The sequence below is a fragment of the Lithobates pipiens genome, unplaced genomic scaffold (assembly GCF_037356315.1).
Source record: "Lithobates pipiens isolate NorthernLeopardFrog02 unplaced genomic scaffold, aLitPip1_a1.2 Scaffold_18, whole genome shotgun sequence".
Taxonomy (NCBI): Eukaryota; Metazoa; Chordata; class Amphibia; order Anura; family Ranidae; genus Lithobates; species Lithobates pipiens.
In genome coordinates, this window is record NW_027507758.1 from 300,082,090 (window position 1) to 300,096,422 (window position 14,333).

Consider the following 14,333-nt stretch of genomic DNA (forward strand, 5'->3'; position numbering starts at 1 on the left):
AAATACAATTGACAATCTGTGGCAAGACTTGAAAATTGCTGTTCACAGATGCGCTCTATCCAATCTGAAAGAGATTAAGCTATTTTGCAAAGAAGAGTGGGCAAAAATGTCACTCTCTAGATATCCCAAAAAAGACTTGCAGCTGTCATTGTAGGGAAAGGTGGTTCTACAAAGCATTGACGGGGGGCTGAATACAAATGCATGCCACACTTTTCAGATATTTATTTGTAAAAAAAATAGAAAACCATTTATAATTTTCCTTCCACTTCACAATTATGTGCCACTTTGTGTTGGTCTATCACATAAAATTCCAATAAAATACATTTACATTTTTGGTTGTAATATGAGAAAATGTGGAAAATGTCAAGGGGTATGAATACTTTCTCAAGGCAATGTATATTCCTACAGAGTTATAAAATAGAATTTTGGGCCATCACAAGGATGATCTATATCAATAGGGACTTCCATGACTTGAAGGAAAATGTAGACATTGCCAGGAACTTAGACCCAAGAATAAATGTATTCTTCCCCACCACCAGACAGACAGCAGCCCATTAGCTTCAAACATATAGACTGCTATCCTTATATAAACCTTGTGCTGATGTGGGGAAGGAGGTAAACCACTGCTTAACCATTGATCATTATATTTTATTTTTTATTTTTTTCACCTATATCTTCAAACCTCCATATAAAGTGTTAAAAAGTCCCACCCCATAACAATTTTTTTGTAAAGGGAATAAAAAAAGCATTGAAATTCAGTAGTAGCCAGTATGTCTCATGTTGTCCATTATTGTTAAAAGAAAATCATTGCCATCAAGAGATAAAGGGAATTTGCAATATTTAGTATACGGTATATGTTCTTTGTGCTCAGTGCCAAATACAAAAATAGTTACATTATTTTCTGTTCAGGTGGTTAAATATGAAATATTGCATATTTCATGACTTTTTCATATATATATATATATATATATATATATATATATATATACACAGTAGCTCACAAAAGTGAGTACACCCTCACATTTTTGTAAATAATATACTGAAGAAATTACACTTTGCAACAATGTAATGTAGTGAGTGTACAGCTTGCATAACAGTGTAAATTTGCTGTCCCCTCAAAATAACTCAGCAAACAACAAAATGAGTACACCCGTAAGTGAAAAGGTCCAAATTGACCCAAAATTTCAATATTTTGTGTGGCCACCATTATTTTTCAGCACTGCTTTAACCTTCTTGGACATGGAGCTCACCAGAGCTTCATAGGTTGCCAATAGAATCATCTTCCACTCCTCCATGACGACATCACGGAGCTGGTGGATGTTAGAAACCTTGCGCTCCTCCACCTTCCTTTTGAGGATGCCCCACAGATGCTCAATAGGTTTTAGGTCTTTAGACATGTGATGGCCCCGCAGGGTTGCTCTACGTGTTACAGCATCCACACATTTCACCCTGCTCCTAGACCTCAATTAGACACACTTCTCAGTCAATGAACAGTCTTTTGCTTGTTTTTTGTTGTTTTTATTAGGAGATTGAACTTGGTTGGGGAAGAGGGACTTGAGATGCCCATAGCATAAATTGTAATAAAAATAATTGTGCCACACTTCTCAGAAGAACAAGATGGCTGACCGTAAACTTGACAGAATTTTACCTCAGGAAACTTCTTTCAGCTCACTCCCTCCAGTACATTACTTCACTGTCCAATTTTAGTAATCCTGTCATACCATCAGAACATGAATAGGCCTCACTCTGTATAAGTCTCAGTGTCTTTACTTGATGACCCTTTTGTAGGCCAGGGCCTGCAGTACCCCTTTGTGGTAGCAAACGATTTACTTGAGAAGAATAAAGGTACTTGATGGACTACTAATCCCAGACAGTCTGACTTGCAAATCCTGTCCGCCCTCCTGGTTGCATCGACTTGACACAAACTTCCACAGTCTCTCCCTCTGGCTCTACATCCAGCTCCCCTGGCATGCCTCTTCCAGAGCTTTCCACTGTGCTTTTCCCTCACCGACACCTGCCCTGGATCCTTCCTGAATGACTTTACTCTGGACGTGCGCACCGACTGTCTCCTCCAGCTCCTGTTCCAGGACACCTCTCCATGACCTTTTTGACCACTAGGCCATCTTTATGTAGCGCAACAATTTTCAGATCCTCAGAGCATTCTTTGCCATGAGGTGCCATGTTGAACTTTCATTGACCAGTATGAGAAAGTAAGAGCGATAACACCAAATTTAACACACCTGCTCCCCATTCACACCTGAGATCTTGTAACACTAACAAGTCACATGACATCGGGGATGAAAAATTGCTAATTGGGTCCAATCTGGACATTTTCATTTAGGGGTGTACTCACTTTTGTTGGCAGTGGTTTAGACGGCTAATGGCTGTGTGTTGAGTTATTTTGAGGGGACAGCAAATGTGCACTGTTATACAAGCTGTACACGCACTACTATAAATTGTTGCAAAGTGTAATTTTTTCAGTGTTGTCACATGAAAAGATATAATAAAATATTTACAAAAATGTGAGGGGTGTACTCACTTTTGTGAGATACTGTATATATATATATATATATATATATATATATATAGATATATATATATATATATATATATATATATATATATGTGTGTATATATATATATGTGTGTATATATATATATATATATATATATATATATATATATATATATATATATATATATATATATATACTGTATAATACACTGGAAGCTACTCACCACCACTTTTACATTCTCTCCCTCAGGCATTACTGAGAGTTCTTTTCGGGAACCCCTGTGTAATGCAAACTTTATGTAATGGATGAACTATTCAAAGATTCAAAGAGAGGTTCGGGTTCGGGTAAAAAAAATGTTACTCCATTAGGTAGATGCAGCATTGATCCAATGCTGCCTCTGTTCCCCGCTGCTTCTAAGACCACTGATTGCTCAGTTCTCAGTCTTCATTGAGCAGAGAGCCGGTGACTGCTAGTCACTGGTCCTCTGCTCTGCCCCTGGTTCTCTGCAGCGCTCATTGGAATGCTGGGCTGCTGGCAGCTGGCTCAGTCTACTAGCGGCTCGCTGAGAGGCTGAACCAGCTGCCAGTCAAGGCATCTGGGTGCATTCCCGACAGTAACATTCCCGACAGTAGCCTGCATTCCCGACAGTAGCCTGGAGCATGTCAGCCAACAGCAGGCTTTAGCCTGCTGTCGGCTGAAAATGGGTCACAGGAGTGCAGAATCAAGCTTTACCATTTGTAAAGTGAAGCTTCTGTCAAGATAATGAAAAATATATAAAAGACGAGTTTATAAATTTGTTAAAAATTATTAAATAATTGACCATGGAACCCTTATACTTCTTTGTTGAAATCTAGTGAAAAAGTGTTAAAGTGGTTGTAAATGTAGAAGGTTTTCTACCTTAATGCATTCTCTGCATTAAGGTAAAAAAAAACTTCTGTGTGCAGCTCCCCACCCAACCCCACCTTATGCTTATCTCAGTCTGATCTCGATCCAGCACTGTGCCTGAGAGCATCATCTCTCTCTCCTCTTTCTCTCTCTCACTGGACATGGAGGCGGCAGTGAGAGCCGTTGGCTCCTGCTGCTGTCGACCACAGCCTTTGAGGAGAAAGCGAGGGGGGGGGGCGAGCCGCACTGTGTCTGTCTATGGGCCAGGGCCAAAACTAGGCGGCACATGCCCGGGAGACTAATATTTGGAGGCGCTGTCAGGACTGCTGTCCCCGCCCATACTGGGAAGCACTGTTCTAAGAGTGTCACTGCCGCCCGACCAAGTGTAATGGATAGGCAGTGCCTGCTGCATATTTTGCCAAATACTGGAGAACCAAATAGGAGGGAGACTGCACAGGTGCACTAGCGCCGAACCACTCCATTCACCAACCCGCGCTATAGAGAGGCATTCCAGAGTGACGCTTCAGCATGGGAGAGCCTTCCTAGATCTGGCATTTATTAGGACAGGGGGGTGCAGAGGAGGTACTGGGCTGGGGGGTTGGTGCAGAGGAGGCCCTAGACTGGGGGGGGGGGGTGTGCAGAGAATTTGCATGAACTGGGGGGCTGCAGAGGAGGCCCTGGACTAGAACAGGGTTGGTGTGGCAAAGACCCTGGATTAGGAGAAGAGGCCCTGGACTAGGAGGGGCGTACACATGACCTTGGGGTCCTAGTAGACTCAGATAGGCTCAGCAATAGCATGCAATGCCAAGCTGCTGATAACAAAGCAAACAGAATATTGGCATGCATTAAAAAGGAGATTAACTCTAGGGATAAAGCGATAATTCTCCCACTCTACAAGACTCGCGAGTACAAAGAAGAGCACCAAAGCTAATAAAGGGCCTGGGTGATATTAGTTATGAGGAAAGGTTGCAAGCACTTATTCTCTCTGGAGAAGAGACGCTTGAGAGGGGATATGATTTCAATTTACAAATACCATACTGGTGACCCGACAATAGGGATAAAACTTTTTTGCAGAAGGGAGTTTAATAAAACACATGACCACTCACTAAAATGAGAAGACAATAGGTTTAACCTTAAACTGCATAGAGGGTTCTTTACTGTAACAGTGGCAAAGATGTGGAATTCCCTTCCACAGGTGGTGGTTTCAGCAGGGGGCATTGATAGTTTCAAAAAACTATTAGATAAGCACCTGAATGACCGCAACATACAGGGATATACAATGTAATACTGACATATAATCACACACATAGGTTGGACTTGATGGACTTGTGTCTTATTTCAAGCTCACCTACTATGTAACTATATGTAACTTGAGGCCCTGGACTGGAAGGTGCAGAGGAGGTCCTGGACTAGAAGGGAAGTGCAGAGGAGGCCTTGAACTAGGAGATACAGAGGAGGCCCTGGGCTAGTGGGGGAGTACACAGAAGGCCCTGGACTAGGTGATGCAGAGGAGGCCCTGGACTAGGAGGGGAGTACACTGAAGGCCCAGGACTAGGGATTATAGAGGAAGCCCTGCACTTGAAAAGTGGGATTGGTGTGGCAAAGTACCTTAATTCAGAGGCATGGTGCAGAGGAGGCTCTGAACTTGGGAGGGGGGGCTGTAGGGGAGGATTTGGACAAGGAGGGGAGTGCAGAGGAAGTCATGGACTGGGGGAAGGGGGGGTGCAGAAGAAGCACTTGACTGGAAAATGGTAGTTGGTGTGGCAAAGGCCCCTGGATGGGGGGGTGCAAGGGAGATACTGGACTAGGTGAGGGATAGCCTGGAGGTCCTAGATTAGGAGAGGGGGTGTCTGGAGGCCCTGGACTATGAGAGGGGGATTGTGTAGGCCCTCTGGACTAGGAAAGAGGGTGCCTGAAGGACTTGTCAGTTTCACGGAGAAGGAGCCTGCATCTAAAGCCTGGGCTGAGGAAGAGCCTGGAGGGTGAGTTCATAACATAAATGGGGACATTTATCAAATGTTGCAAGTAATGCCAAAAAGCAGCAGAGAGACAGGTCGTGTGATAGATTTATTGCTTGTTTGGCTGTACTTCTGTGGATCACACCGGTGCAGATTGTTTTGCACTCCTGTATCCCATTTTAAGCTGACATCAGGCTTTCAGCTGATGGCATAGAGCCAGTTCTGGCTGGGGAAAGATTGCAACCATATGATCTGGATTTAAATATATGTTTAAAATCGCTTTAACTACAGTGCATCCGTAAAGTATTCACAGCACTTCACTTTTTACACATTTTGTTATGTTACAGCCTTATTACAAAATGGATTATAATTAATAATTTTCCCCAAAATTCTACAAACAATACCCCATAATATCATCATAAAAGAAGTTTGTTTGAAATCTTTGCAAATTTTTTTAAAGAAAAATAGAAAAAAAATCACATGTACATAAGTATTCACAACCTTTGCCATGACACTCAAAATTGAATCTTGTTTCCACTAATCATCCTTGAGATGTTTCTGCAACTTGATTGATTTACCTGTGGATTGGACATGATTTGGAAAGGTACACACCTGTCTATATAAGGTCTCAGTTAACAGTGCATGTCAGAGCACAAACCAAGTCTTGAAGTCCAAGGAATTGTCTGTAGACCTCTGAGACAGGATTGTATTGAGGCACAGATCTGGGGAAGGGTACAGAAATATTTCTGCAGCATTGAAGGTCCCAATGAACACAGTGGCCTCCATCATCCTTAAATGGAAGAGGTTTGGGACCACCAGGACTCTTCCTAGAGCAGGCTGCCTGGCCAAGCTAAGTAATCAGAAGAGAAGGTTCTTGGCCAGGTAGGTGACCAGGATCCCAATGGTCACTCTGACAGAGCTCCAACATTTCTCTGTGGAGAGAGGAGAACCTTCCAGAAGGACAACCATCCCTGCAGAACTCCACCAATCAGGCCTGTATGGTACAGTGGCCAGACAGAAGCCACTCAATAAAATACACATGACAGCCCACTTGGAGTTTGCCAAAAGGCACCTGAATGACTCTCAGACCATGTGAAACAAAATTCTCTGATGAAACAAAAATTTACCTTTTAGGCCTGAATGGCAAGCATCATGTCTGGAGGAAACCAGGCACATCAGGCTCATCACCTGACCAATACTTTTCCTACGGTGAAGCATGGTGGAGGCAGCATGTTTTTCAGTGGCAGGAACTGGGAGACTACTAAGGATCGAAGGAAAGATGAATGCAGCAATGTAAAGAGAAATCCTTGATGAAAACCTGCTTCAGAGTGCTGTGGACCTCAGACTGGGGTGAAGGTTCATCTTCCAACAGGACAACGACCCTAAGCATACAGGCAAGATAATAAAGGAGCAGCTACGGGGGACAACTCTGTGAATGTCCTTGAGTGGCCCAGCCAAAGCCAAGATTTGAACCCAGCTGCACATCTCTGAAGACGCTCCCCATCCAACCTGATGGAGCTTGAGAGGCCCTGCAAAGAAAAATAGGAGAAATTACCCAAAAATAGGTGTGCCAAGCTTGTAGCATCATACTTAAAAAAGATGTGACACTGTAAATGGTGACAAAGGTGCTTCAACAAAGTATTAAGCCAATGTGAATATTTCTGTACAAACTTCTTTCATGTGTCATTATGGGGTATTGTTTGCAGTATTCTGAGCAAAATAATGAATTCAATCCATTTTTGGAATAAGGCTGTAACATAAAATACGTTGAAAAAGTGAAGCGCTGTAAATATTTTCCGATCGCACTATATATGCTAACTACAGCATAAATGGGGTTTTCTAAAAAAATTTGAATATTTGCTCCCAGAAGGTCAGTTGTAGCTAATTAGGAGTTTAGTATTGTAACAAACAGTACCCTGTTTAGATTTGATTTATATTATTGTAAATGCCCTTAAGGAGCCTGAAAAGAAATCTGTGTATAACCAGCAGCAGTATTTATAATAAATCGGTATACATTTTGGGAATACTGTAAATATTCTGTTATCTTGTTTTTACACAATCAATCTTAGGATGAAGGTCTCCTATCGAGGTCATTTTCTTCATAACATATATCCCAATGCTTATATAGATTCTCCAGAATTCAGATCGACAGAAATGGGGAGAGGAGAAAAATTTCAGGTAACTTTCCATATCAGTTGTTTTGTATAGCCTTGAAGTCCAACAATGGCATGAGTTAATAAAAAATATAAAAGCAGCTGTTTTATCCCCAATCCTCAGTGCACTGTATAGTCAAAATGTGTACTGTTCATAGCTGTTGTTGTAATATGCATATCTATTATAGAGTTTTAGTACCTGAGCACTGCCTCAAAGATATCCACTTACGGTGCAGGAAAAGCAGGCACAGATTGGATGAGGATCCTTCAGTGAGCACCAACTACGTGCCCAAAAAAATAAATAAAAACCTAGTGGGGGGCTTTAAGTTCTACTTGTCAATGTCATACCTGCCTCTCAGCACCAAGTATCCTACCCCAAGGCCCCAAGCTATGTCTTTTCCATCATTGAATAGTCTGAGCATTGCGCAGCAATTTTAGCAAGTGTTATGTGTACTTACTTAACACCCACCACCTGGCTGCGACCCACCTACCCTCTTCTGCTGTGCCTGTATCCTGTTGTTAGGCAGTGATATAACTACCTACAGAGCAAGGTCCTGACATCTGATTTACTGCCCCCCCTCCTTCCCCCATCAGCACCCTTTGCAACACCCCAAAAAAGCAGGCTGCATGAGCGTGCCTTAGGAGCTGCAGAAGACTGCACTGCTGAACTGGTTGGCTGTTTAGGCCAGCGTTCAGGGAGAAAAAGACGTGGCAGCAGCGGCCATCTTCTCTAAATAAGTGAATCAAGAATGCCTAAAGTATTCTCAATAACTTATAAAATATATAGAATCGTGCTAAATAGAAAACAGAATATCAGCTGAGAGGCTTCTCTATGACCCAGGCGGCCGTTCCAGGACCCCCCCCCCCCCCCCCCCAAAGCCAGAGCAAGTGTGGCTACCTAGGGTCATTTGTTTTTGTTTCTTAAAGTGGAACTTTAGTCAGAAAATGTTGTCCTGCTACATCACTTCAGACTACTGATATAATTTAGTAGAATTGTTGAGACAGTGGGATTGGGGAGTCCAGAATGAGACGCGTGGCACAGACAGTGTCCATCTTCTTCAACAATTAATAACTACGCCTTATCTAACCAACTTACTGAAAAAAATATTTTGTCTTAAACCTGGATCATTAACTTGGTAAAGTTCACACAAAATATATACAAAAAACAACGCTCAATAGGACCAGACAAAATTCAATTAATAATCAAAGTTCATTTAATAAAATCCACAGAAATAGATTAACAACAATCCGATGAAGAAGATTAAAAACAGTTCAGTCAAATGCTGTGCGCCTTATCAATGCAATATGTCAAAAAATAATAAAAATAATAGATAATCACAGTACTGCCTCAAATCCTGACAACAAGGGGTTAACCATGATGTATAGATGTATCGGAACCCAGTATGAAGGTGGAGGATACCATGCCTCATTCTGCTCAGGACAAATAATGGCAAGGAGACGCCGCTCTCATTGCTGCAGCCACTGGTATGATGGAAAAAAACAGGGAGATATTATACTGTTCCCAATCTCTGACCCCCAACACCGCATCGCCTCTTCAGCTGCCATCAGACAGGCATCCTGAATGGTACTCAGTGCGTCGGAAGGGAAAACACCAAGTCCTGGAACCGAAGGTATACCTCTGGTCAGGAACAGAAGACGGCGGTACGCAAGCTTAGTTCGTTGCTATGGCGACTGTGACTGACATGTTTCGTGCGCCTGCGCTTTGTCAAGGCTTTCACAAAGAGCAGGTGCACGAAACATGTCAGAAGAAAGAAGATGAAGGCGACAGCGACAAGACCGGGCCAACGCTAATAAAAGAGCTGTAAGAAGATAGTGGAGACCCGGCAAGAAGAACCAAAGAGCGGGACAAGACCCCCGAAGTCGGAAGAAGACCCCCGGACGGTGGCGACAACGAAGGAGAAAGCCGGGCTCCTCTGCTAGTAAAAGAGCTAGCGGTAAAAGAGCAGAAGATAGCGGAGGAGTCCTGCGAGAACACCCCCGAAGACGGAAGAAGACCCCTGGAGCTGTATAATAAAGTATTTTAAAAACCTGTGTTGTTTTTTTATTAACACTTGTTTTTACCCAGGTGATGGGTAGGGGTACATCGTACCCCATACTCATTCACATAGGGTAGGGTGGGGAGCCGGGATCTGGGGGCCCCTTAATTAAAGGGGGCTCCCGGATTCCGATAAGCCCCCCACCCGCAGACCCCAAAAACCAACAGCTAGGGTTGTTGGAAAAAGGCCCTTGACCTCATCAACATGGGGACAAGGTGCTTTGGGGTGGGGGGACGCATGGGCGCTCGTCCCCACCCCCTTTCCTGACCGGCCGGGCTGCGTGCTCGGATAAGGGTCTGCTATGGACTTTGGAGGGACCCCCATGCCGTTTTTTCCGCGTAGGGGTTCCCCTTTAAATCCATACCATGCGACGGGGCTCGCTTCCTTCGCTAGACTCAGCTACCTGGAGTCACGTTCAAAATGAACGGACTTTACTCCATGTGTGGGCAAGTCCGTTCATTTCAAAAGTCCAGTGGACTAGCTCACAGACGGGCGGATTGTCCGCCGGCCAAGTCCGCCGGATAGTCCGATCGTGTGTATGTGACATTAGTGACACTTGATGACATCCTTGATAAAGTTGCTCAATCTCCATTATTCTTACTAGAGAGACATTGCTAAACTCTACATAATGAATGTCAACATCTTGAAGATTGGATAATAGTGATTCCAGGTGTCATTTTAAATTCATCTGCTATTAAAGCGGGAGTCCGCCGTTTTTTTTTTTAAAAGCCAGCAGCTACAAATACTGCAGCTGCTGACTTTTAAAATAATGACACTTACCCGCCCAGCGCGCCCGTGATGTCGGCACCCGAAGCCGATCTCTCGATCGTCTCTCGGGTGCTGCCGCCGCCATCTTGGGTATGGGAATCAGGAAGTGGAGCCTTGCGGCTTCATTTCCCTGTTCCCTACTGCGCATGCGCGAGTCGCGCTGCGCAATAAGGATGGTCCCACTGTCTCTGGGATCCGAGTGTTTCCCAGCAGACAGCGGGGGACCTTCGGAAAGGGGCGTAGATTCTGCGGAAAGGGGCGTACCTTCTGCAGATATCTATGCCGGAAGTGGGTGCAGATACCTGTACTGTACAGGTATCTGCACCCCCCTCCCCCTGAAAGGTGCCAATTGTGGCGGCAGAGGGGGGGAGTTTTCCAATGAGCGGAAGCTCCACTTTAGGGTGGACCTCCGCTTTAAGCTGCTGTTTACAGCTTGGATGTTGTTTATTGGTCACAATAATGAAACCAGATGAAATAAGTTGTCAAAATAAAATATATTTGCACAATTGTGTTATAAATACAATGCAATGTATAATTCTTTTGTGTTAAGTTGCAGCATCAGAAATAATGTCATTGTTGTTGGGTAAATTCTTTGTATTGTGTTGAAAATATTGATGGGTTGACCAGGTGGGCCCCTAGACCTAAGTAACTTTCTCCATTGGGCCTCTGAGTAAAAGCAACAAATTGTGTAATTATTTTTACTGTGGATTTAGTTCAGGTGATATAAAAGTCAATGTGTGCCATGAAATGCAATTAATTGAATCTAGATTTTTTTTTTTTTTTTTTTAAAGAAAGCAATAGAACCTTTTTCCATTTTTACTTGTCTTAGGTTACAATCACAGCAGATGATAATTGTGCATATCTGTGCTGGTCTCGGGAGAGGCTAACATACTTTCTGGAGTCCGAACCATTCCTTTATGAGATATTTAAATATTTGATTGGTAGAGACATTACAAATAAGCTATACTCACTGAATGACCCCACATTAAGTGACAAGGTAAGGGTGTGTTTAACATTTCTTCAACTGCTATGAGAAGATAATTTACAGTTATTTGAATGACACAAGTAGGGCCTTATTACATTGTAGAATTTTGTTAGTATGTACGTTCAGCTTTACAAAAAAGCACTCTATGCTGTCCCATAGCAGTATAGTGTGCTTAACTTGCTTACCAGCCAGGGGTTTTTTTTCTGTTTAAAAAAAATGTAGTCCAAAACCATATTTAAAATCCTATGCGGCCTGTGATGGCTCCCATCCTGTTGCCTATGAGGTTAGCGGCTACGACAGGAGAGAGTATACACTGTGCATGTGTGGTTGAAAGAACTGGACTGCGCTCCTTCCCATGGCACTAAGAAGGGCTGGTCCCAACGGCTGCTTCATCCTTACAAGAAATCGGAACTGAGCCATCGCAGATTACACAGGATTTTAAGAAGCTTCTTCTAAATGTAGTTTTGAACTACATACTTTAAACAGAAAGGGAATCATGGCTTGCAGTTAGATTTAGCACACTAGGCTGGTAAAGCTGAATTTACACTTTAATACAGATATGCTGACATGTAAAAGATTCTGCATTTAGGCTTTCTTTCACAGCGCTGTATTAAGAGCACAGAGAGCACAGCTTCAATGACATCAGCATTTTCTATCATTTGTTTGTAATCACATGTATTGATATATTTGTAATCACCTAGACCACAATTATAAATCCCCCCACTCCTTGAGTGCGTCCCAGCAGCTGGAATACTTACTAAATCTCTCCTTGATTCGGTGATGTTTGCTGTGCATGCTCATACAGTGTCTCACAGCCTTTCTACTGAATATGTCCCGCTCGGGTCTTCCTCTTAGTGCACATGGAGCCCGGCCCAATTCATTTCTATGGGACATCTGTACTTATGGTAGCCTCCAGCAGTCCAGTAGGGTATGACTTCCCAATGAATTGCATGGGGCCAAAGGTGCAGTTGTCTCTTAAAGCAGATTTAAAGGTAGCTTTTATAAACTAAATAGAATGCTGATAAGCTATATACTTACTAAGTTACATGTGTTTTAAAAAACAAAGTAATTTTTTTTTAGTTATGAAGTGAACACATTATCTCTAGTTCTCTGTCTGTTAATGAGGCTGCAGCAGAACATCACTTCCACTAATATAATACCATAGCCATAGTTGGTGACAGTGCTAGGTCCTGCTAGATCTGCTGTCAGGCAGAAGGGTATGGGGCTGGGCAGGAAGTGCCAGCTCTGTGCTTTGAAATAGGCAGTGAGCATTGTCACCTTGATAAGTTTACTGTATACAGTGGTAGGGTAAACCAGTTTTTCTCCCATTATGCTATACCGGTTTTAAACCACCAGTCCAGCCAAGCATTTGTTTTTAGGTTTACAATAAAAACTCGGTAGATGTTCTAACTCTTCCCCATTTTATAAAAAAAAAAAAAAAGTTTGGCTAAACTAGGGGTTTAAAACATTTAAGGACTACAAATGCAGTGAGGTTTTTTTTTTTCCAATAAGGTAAGAATAAAATAGTGCATATTAATATTTCACATTTACAGTACATTTGTAACCATGTGGTGGAAAATAGACACTTTATAACATGTTTACCTAGCTGTTTTTATCTGCGCTACTGAACGAATCCTGTCTTTCATAGAGCTCAATAGCTCAAGTTCAAATTAGAAACAGTGAAATTAGTCAAAGGAGTCAGTCTTTCCCTCCATATATGAAACGGCACAGTAAAAACCTTCTGTTAGAGAGTGTAGCTGTGGTCGCTCTGTAAAAAACAATATTGCTCTTGGTGAGCCAGCATCCCAAGTCAGCCCATCAGAGGTCCAAAATTATACAGCACTGGGGCTGTAATTATATCAGTATTTTTCACCATTATGTTAAATATGCTTAAGGAGGATGCGCTCACAGCAGAAAACTGCCAAAGCCTGCTTACAGTTATATGCAATTTCTCCAGAAAAAGAGATCTCATATAGTCACCCCAACAGAGAACTGATGAATCCCATACTTTGTAGTATACAGTCATAAAAATTATATAACAAAAAGTGCAGCTTTAGAAATGATCACTTACACATATGTGAAAACTAAATATGAAGTGCAAATGTGCACATGTAAACCATAATTAATGTACAATATTCATGTGACTAAAAACAGTGCAAAAGCAAAAATGACTGAATTACAAGCAGAAATTTAAATAAAGTGCAAATTAGACATGTGCAAAAAAGTTCATTGGTGATAAGAGTTCATAAGGAGAGATCCTCATAAAGCATTGATCCAATGGGTGAAGTTTTGTTATATATTTTTTTGTGAATAATATCTGGGTTATAGTGCTTAGCTGCTTGTTTTGCTGTTTTTACTAAGTGCGGATATCACTCTCATCCAGTCATAAAAATTACAAGAGTGTAAATATGCCCTGAAAGTCTTGGGATATGTATTTAAAAATGTAGGCCTTACTAGGACTAAAATGGGTTTGATATGTGTAGATTAATAAATGCCACAAACGTTATCATAATTCCATATTTGTATGCCATAACTCAGAAGCTATGTAGGAGTGAAGCTCTTTCTTTGGTCTGAACATGTTTATGGATTGGAAATGAACATAGCATAAAAATAACAGACTTTTACATCGGATTGGAGAGATCTACGCAGTATAAAGGCTTTTGTCTGAAATTTAATTCATGTTCATATACTTGCGGTCCAGTTTCTGACTAGGGGTATATTCCACATTTGTTTTAACCCCCTCGAACAAAAGAGTACTTGGGTTATCTGTCTGTTTTTATCCCTTTAAAAAAAAAAAAACATTCTGCTTGTATGTACATCCTTTGTATCATTTTATATTTTTGGTATATATGCACTGCCCCCCTTTAAGAATATTAAATATACCATTAGCAAGTTTATTTTTGATTACACTAAAATACATACAAATTCAGAGAGACAGAGCTTCTCATTGTATGTGTCTGCACTAACCTTGTAGGTGGAAGTAGCTAGTTTAGTCAGCCTTTTAAGTACAC

The 14,333-nt window shown here is 42.0% G+C and overlaps 1 protein-coding gene across 2 annotated transcripts in view; it reads left to right on the top strand.

The window, feature by feature from the left end:
- POPDC1 (popeye domain cAMP effector 1) overlaps window positions 1-14,333 on the top strand; it is a 114,161-nt gene that overhangs the window by 73,772 nt on the left and 26,056 nt on the right. For both annotated transcript variants that reach the window (XM_077487183.1, XM_077487182.1), the window contains exons 5-6: window positions 7,429-7,537; window positions 11,167-11,334. In XM_077487183.1, the coding sequence (XP_077343309.1) occupies window positions 7,429-7,537; window positions 11,167-11,334 (277 nt within the window). The remainder of the gene's footprint in view (window positions 1-7,428; window positions 7,538-11,166; window positions 11,335-14,333) is intronic.